Below are 7,806 nucleotides of genomic sequence, written 5' to 3'. Positions count from 1 at the left end.
ACACAGGTAAACAGGTAAGTGACACACAGGTAAACTCATAACAGGTAAACAGGTAAGTGACACACAGGTAAACACGTAACAGGTAAACATGTAAGTGACACACAGGTAAACTCATAACAGGTAAACATGTAAGTGACACACAGGTAAACTCATAACAGGTAAACAGGTAAGTGACACACAGGTAAACTCATAACAGGTAAACATGTAAGTGACACACAAGTAAACATGTAACAGGTAAACAGGTAAGTGACACACAGGTAAACACGTAACAGGTAAACAGGTAAGTGACACACAGGTAAACTCATAACAGGTAAACACATAACAGGTAAACAGGTAAGTGACACACAGGTAAACACGTAACAGGTAAACAGGTAAGTGACACACAGGTAAACTCGTAACAGGTAAACATGTAAGTGACAAACAGGTAAACTCATAACAGGTAAACATGTAAGTGACACACAGGTAAACAGGTAAGTGACACACAGGTAAACAGGTAAGTGACACACAGGTAAACTCATAACAGGTAAACAGGTAAGTGACAAACAGGTAAACTCATAACAGGTAAACAGGTAAGTGACACACAGGTAAACAGGTAAGTGACACACAGGTAAACTCATAACAGGTAAACACGTAAGTGACACAGGTAAACTCATAACAGGTAAACAAGTAAGTGACACACAAGTAAACTCGATCAGTTCGGAGGCGCATACATCAAGCTGTGAAAACAGCACGACTGTGTTGGGATTGTCAAATGTAAACACAGCGGGAAATGAAGGCATGACGATAAGACAATTAATGCGTGTCAAAGGATTCATGGGATGTAAGCAAATTAGCTACAACTCTGGAGGCACGTCGGAGCCGACGCACGACGTGCGTTAGAGGCCGTGGTAAGAACGCTGCATACATCGACAAAACATCTCCCACCTTGTTGCATTATTTCTTGACATGTGATGTTTCATGTAGGAAAGTGTTCTCTGGAGTAAAATTGGCTGGAAAAAAAACACAAGAGGGAATCGAAATCACGACGGACTAAACACGGGTTTAAACTGTCGTTCGCTAATTCGACAAATGCGAATTAAAGTTATATCTGGCAAAAAAAGTCATCATAAAGTCGTAAAAAACTTAAAGTTAATTAGGCCCTTCAGGCTGAACTCAAATTCTACCCACTAGTGGACCCACCACTACAAGCTAATTCGTAGGCCGCTCGAATTCTACACGAGGCCACTACTTGCTAACCCGAGCTACACTGCGTGTGTTCATTGTTTACTAAACTAACATTGTTTACTAATTGTTTACTAACTAATTGTTTACTAACTAACATTTTCAAACAAAATTAGGCAAATCGCTAACAGGTTTTTTCGTCCAGCTTAAACCCTGAGTACTCGTAGGTGACGAAACCTCATCGTTTACACTACGCGAGCAGAATATGCAAGCCGAGACAGTGGAATAGCACTTACAGAGATGAGACTTCTTGTTCTGAGGTACCGATATATCTGCGTCGGCTCTGAAAACGATGAAAAACGAGTATCACTGAAATGGAACCTGGTGCACCTGGATATACGATGATTATTACTTGGTACAAATCAATGTCACATAAACACACACGCACACGTACGCGCAGACACACACGCACGCACGCACGCATGCAGGCAAGACTGCACACGCACACACACACACACGTCGTGCGCACGCGCACACGCACGCACGCACGCACGCACGCACACACACATATATATATATATGTATATTTATATCCATGGATACGAATGACATGGCTTACATGCAAGCAACAGGAATTGTTTCTTTTCATTTAATATCTGTCTTCATTTAAATTCCCTGTACGATAGAATTTGAACATAGAAAGTATGCTGCATGAGTAATAATAATACTGGTAGCATCGAAGATGTCAGTTTAACAGATCTTCATGGATGGGTACGTAAATTGTTGAAAAGGTCAAGTAGTGGAGCACATAGGCCGCTACACGGAAAGCATTTCAACTGATCATGTCACAACTGATCAAGAACAATAATTGCAAAGATTTATTTATAAACTGATTTTTTTTTGCATAATAAGGAAGTACTAGCAACACTAAATAGCTCCCTAAACTTTTACTTGATAACAACGTGCTTTTAAACCCAACTGAAAATCTCATATAAACAATGTATAAAGTATAAACTATGAGCAATGTGTAATAGCTTCGAATAATTGCTTACACCAGACAAAACAGCAATATGTACTGTGTAGGGTAACCGTATAAAGCAGAAACTTGTCCATAAAAAGTGCACAAAACCATAAGAGTAATTTCGTACAAAAAATCACTAGTACTATACTACTACTTGCGGGTGATAAAATCACTTTAATGCTGAACTTTTAGAATCAGCAGAAACAAATATAAAGTCTGACGCTTGGGCCTCTAGTTATAATCTATTTTACCTTTACATGGCAACATCACATTGATATAATCAAATTTAGTTATATATATATATATATGTGTGTGTGCGTGCGTGTGTGCGTGTGTGTGTGTGTGTGTGTGTGTGTGTGTGTGTGTGTGTGTGTGTGTGTGTGTGTGTGTAGTGCGTGTATGCTGGTATTATCAAAGTACATGAACTAGAGAAGTCTCCTATTCCATTTACTCTTTGATGAATATTAATGATAACATCATGGTGGCATCATTGCTGGTATCAGTACGCAACTTCAAAAGTGCCTCAAACTCTGAGATTTAAAAAATAAATCTAAAGTATTTTCGTAAACTGTTCACCGTAAAATTTTCTTTTTAATTAATACATACCGAAACGTAACAAGTTCTAGAGTCAGCATTCACAATCCCAATTACGCATAATTAATATATCGAATAGTTCGATATATGTTTACACTAATGATTATGAACCTCTCACATAATGAATCATTGTATTTCAACTAATGCTGCGTGTCCATAACCCACGACGTTAAGAGTAATACGAAATCAATGCTTTCCTATGCGTGAGGTCTGAGAGATATATTCGTGAATGATGTAAAACACACTAACCTACGCCGCACGCACGCCACGCACGCCACGCACGCACGCACGCACACACACACACCACAAGTCACAACACTCACAGTGGTTGGGCTGAATTCTGAGCCCAACTTAGCTCGTATCCTGACTTACTTGCTGCACGATGCCGACATTATTAATGCAGGTTGGTACACATTGAAGCTGCTTTCTATTTGAATGTACCTGCATGATTGCTCCCCCCCTCTTCTCTCTCTCCTGTTTCTCTCTCTCTCTCTCTCTCTCTGTCTTGTTTCTCTCTCTCTGCTCTCGGTCTCTCTCTCTCATCTCTCGACACACTTGTTCTCTATGCTCACTCCCCCCTCTCTCTCTCTCTCTTGCTCTTCTAATCTCTCTCTCTCTCTCTCTCTCGTCTCTCTCTCTCTCTCCTCTCTCTCTCTCTTCTCTCTCTCTCTCTCTCTCTCACACACACTGTTCTCTATCCTCTCTTGCGTCTCTATCTCTCTTGCTCTCTATTCTCTCTCCCCTTCTCTCTCGTTCTCTCTCTCTCTCTCTCTTCTCTCTTCTTCTTCTCTCTCTCTCTCACAACCACTTGTTCTCTATCTCACTCCCCCCCTATCTCTCTCTCTCTTACTCTCTATCTCTCTCTCTCTCTCACACACCCTCGCTCCCAGAGTCTCTCTCTCTCTCTCTCCTCTGTCTCACACACACATACACATTACAACGCGACGCATACACAAAACACCCTTTCTATGCTCTCTCCCTTCTCTCTCCGTCACTCCCTCTCTCTCCGTTCACTCCCTCTCTCTCCCTTCACTCCCTCTCTCTCCCTTCACTCTCTCTCTCTCTCGCTCTCAATCTCAATCTCTCTCTCTCTCTCTCTCTCTCTCTCCCATTCTCATTTTTTCATTCTCACAGTTTTACACTATACTTTAGGTTTCTCTTTCTCTCACCTTTCTCGCTTTCTCACTACACATTCCTTTTCTGCATCTCGCTTCTACTTCACCCTGACGTCAGATGGCACATGACAACGTGCTATTTTTGCAATAATTACATGATTATATCAAGAGCTAATAATACCAGGGTGCGAAATTAACGGGAGTCCGGAGTCAAATACTCCCTGATTTACTGTCGGACTCCCTGATTTGACATATGCAGGAGTCCGTGTGACTCCCTGAAAATTCTGACATACTAACTATAGTTTGTTCCGAAGCACGGCCTCGCGGAATTACTGTATTTTTTCAGCTAATGTCCAAAGAAAATTTGGCAGACGTGCAACTGCATGAATCTTAAAAATTAGCACATGCGTTATTGTTAATATCTTTAATTTTGAACCTCAGACTGCGGACTCCCTCATTTTGCTGCGGACTCCCTCTTTTTGAGGGTAGGGAGTCCGTTGGACTCCCGTGTTCAAAAGTTAATTTCTACCCCTGCTACGGTACTATTAGCTCTTGGCTACATTTGTGTGTGACACCCCTCTACCAATTTGAAAACTTTACACCGTTCTGCACATACTTTCTGGCAGTTTCAGACTCCTTTCTCAAATATATATTATGGACATTCAACAAACAGTCTTACATATACTGTTGCCTACAATAAACGTCTGCAAACGTGAAGTACATCCATGTACATCTCGTCTAAACAATTTATTTTCAGAGTTCAAAACATCTTGCTAGTACAAAATTAATGCATATATGATACTCTACACCTTTTTCATTAACAGTAATTTTAAATGCTTCAACTTTCAAGTTATTTGTATAAATGAGATGAAAGATACCCCAGCAACAACCCTTAGTGCAACAAACTTGTGCTATTATCTCTGGTATTTGTGTAGAAATGAGAATAAACACAAGACAATAAATTGCTTAGGGAGCAATAGACTGAATAGTTATTCTATGATAAATTAAATTTGATATTTGTACAAGACATGATATCATCGTTATCCAAAAAGTAAATGTTTGATACTAAACTGTGCGTGAAATATATATATATATATATATACTCCCTTTTGAACAGTATCATGTTAATTTAAACCCAGTTCAAACTGTGGTTATCCAGGGCCCTATAAACTAAAAATTCAAATTAAAATGATAATGCTTTCAATAATGAAAGATAATAGTGAATCCAATACTGCAACTTTATTATTCCAACATGATCTATACGAGACGTGTCAGGGCCTAATCCACGCCATTTTTCATACCAAATACCGGCGCCCAAATTACAAAATTCATAAAACGTCCAAATTAGCAGAGCTCTGATGCAGATCTCCATGATTCTATCATTATGTAGTATAGTTATGTTAGTATCGTTACTATCATTATGTAGTATCGTTATCTATCATCATAGGCACTGTTTTATAATAAAATGCTCATATAAGATCGATAATCTATTATCAGGGTTCTCCAGGCTTTTTCATTATATAGCATGGCGGCATATTGGCGGATATGGCGCATATGGCGGATATTTAGCATGGCGGCTATGATATTTAGAATGGCGGGTGCATTTTAGGATGGCGGGGCTCGACGATAGCCTGGCGGGCGGCCAGGCTATAAGTGCTCTTGGAGAACCCTGATTATCTGAATAAAATGTGTCGACCAAACGCCCAATTTAATGTGACAGATAAGCCATATAAGCCCATATTAAGCAGCTAGATTAGGCCCTGCATGTGTGTTGTATTCATATGTGAGTCGATGCGTGTGTACGTGTGTGTTTGTGTGTGCGTGTGTGTGTGTGTGTGTGTGTGTGTATGTGTGTGTGTGTGTGTGTGTGTTTGTGTGTGCGTGCGTGCGTGCGTATTTGTGTGTGTGTGTGCGGGCGCGCGCACACGTGTGTGTTTGTATTTGTGTGTGTGTGTGTGTGTGGCTCGCGGCAAATCGAGCGTGACGACGTGCCTCGCTCGCCTTATTCGTGGTGTATTTGCTGTTGCGCGAATACATTCCGCACGTTTTAGACTGCTCTCTCGCGTGGATGTTTTCCATCGTTAAAGTGAGCCTTTGGAAGCAAATTTTTCTAAAGTTATGGGTGCCACGAAGGAAACTTCGGCATTCATTCGGAACCCGCTGTGATGATACCCAACTTTTAAGAGTTACAATCCGCATGCGCACACACTCGGCTAGACGCCCCAAGATGCCATTTGTGTGGTGGCGGGCGGGATCTTTGTATAAACAACCAAGCACTGCTGCCGCACATGCTGTGTGGTTTGTCGTGCGCGAAATTGTAAACGAGAGACGAGCTACAGTTTGTATGGTTGTTTGTGTGGTTTCGTGTGTGTGTTGTGTGTGGTGTGTGTGTTGTTGTGTGTGCTGTGGTGTGTGTGTGGTCTCGTGTGTGTGGTGTGTTGGTGTGCGTGTGTCGTGTGTGTGTGCTGCGGCGCATCGGCCGATATATGCTGTTAGTGTGTTGGTTCATCAATGTTCGTCTCGGTTGTGTGTACGGTGCGTGGGTGTGCGCGCGGTGTGCTAAGATCAGTGTTTCGACAACGCGGAGTGTAACCGTGCCTGCGCTTTACCAGCTCCCTAATGCTCTGACCAATCTGTTAGACTCCGCTTTCGATTGTCTATGAACACACACGATACCACCTATACATATCCGAGTAACTTATTACTAAACCACCACCATGGCAACCATGCTGTTGATGTGTTGGACTATTAATGTGTGGTTTTTGTCTCGCTAGCTGGTGGGTGTGTGTTAATTGTGTGGTTGTGAATAGTGTGTAGGATACTAATGTAGCTTAAAGGGCTATTAATAATCTAAACATTTTAACTGTATGTGGGGTTGAGCTTCACCCTAGCTATGAGCAAGCCACACTAACGCACGGCACGCACGAACGCCACGCCACGCCACATCGGCACGCGACACACGCACACACCAAAAGCATTGCCTGGGACTGCTGTACGGGTGTATAAACAGCCCAATCACTGCCGCGCACAGCTGGTGCAGCGAAAAATCTAAGACAAACTTCCCAACGGTAGAGATGCTTTCAGGTTGTGTGTATTGTGTTAATGTGGTGCGTGCGGCGGTAGTATGTATGGCCGCGCTGCCGGTGCGGGTGCTCGTGCGTTTGGGGTGCGTGCGGAGGTCGGGCCGATGCGTGCCGTGTCGTGCCAGTGCGTGCGGGTACGTGGAGCGGCGCCGTGCGTACGATGCATGCATGCACGATGCATTGCATGTGATGTACTGCGCGCCGATAGCATGTTGTGTCGATGCATTGTAGTCGCGGTGTCGCTCATTCAATAATCCTATAACACTAAAAAGTGGCCTAGGCGACACATTTAGCATGCATACTCGGTGGAATCCTACCGATACCTTTTTATGTTTTGAGGCCACGGGAAAGTTGCATTTATGATGTCCGCCTTTTTATGAAACACGGAAGATAATGCGGTCAAACCAGACTAAAAAAGGCTAAAATACGCACATTGTTAGCTGGCATCAAACAGTCAATTCACTTGGTTGTTTGATTTTAACAGTTACATGTTACAACTTACAGTAAAGTGAATCGGCAGCAATAAAAAGAAACAAGATAAGGCTTCACAGCAACTCAAAAATGCTTGTTAGTTTTAAAGTAATCGCACCCCAGTACAGTAAAATAAGCAGCGAACTGAACAGCTGACTTGTGCACAGGTGGAACAGACCACCATATCACACTCAACCACACACAGTAGTTGGCTTGCATTTTACTGCAGATCTGATTTAGCGATTTATGTATGGTTCGGAATTATCGGATAAGTTACTCGGCTTTTGTTGTTAGTGCGTGTTGCGATGTTGCTGTGTGCTTGTGTATGTCGGTTGGCGGCGCCTCGTGACCTAGTCCCGAC

General features: G+C 42.4%; 1 protein-coding gene across 1 annotated transcript in view; it reads right to left on the bottom strand.

Moving 5' to 3' along the window:
- Positions 1 to 7,806, bottom strand: part of LOC106807982 (polycomb protein suz12-B-like) — a 29,100-nt gene that overhangs the window by 19,257 nt on the left and 2,037 nt on the right. Inside the window, exons 2-3 of the mRNA XM_014810520.1 lie at positions 1,458 to 1,504; positions 925 to 989 (exon numbers count right to left, since the gene is read on the bottom strand). Coding sequence (XP_014666006.1) covers positions 925 to 989; positions 1,458 to 1,504 — 112 coding nt within the window. The remainder of the gene's footprint in view (positions 1 to 924; positions 990 to 1,457; positions 1,505 to 7,806) is intronic.

The sequence above is a fragment of the Priapulus caudatus genome, unplaced genomic scaffold (genome assembly GCF_000485595.1).
Source record: "Priapulus caudatus unplaced genomic scaffold, Priapulus_caudatus-5.0.1 Scaffold246, whole genome shotgun sequence".
Taxonomy (NCBI): Eukaryota; Metazoa; Priapulida; class Priapulimorpha; order Priapulimorphida; family Priapulidae; genus Priapulus; species Priapulus caudatus.
Note: the sequence above shows the minus strand (reverse complement) of the source record. Positions and strands in the feature narration are given on the sequence as shown.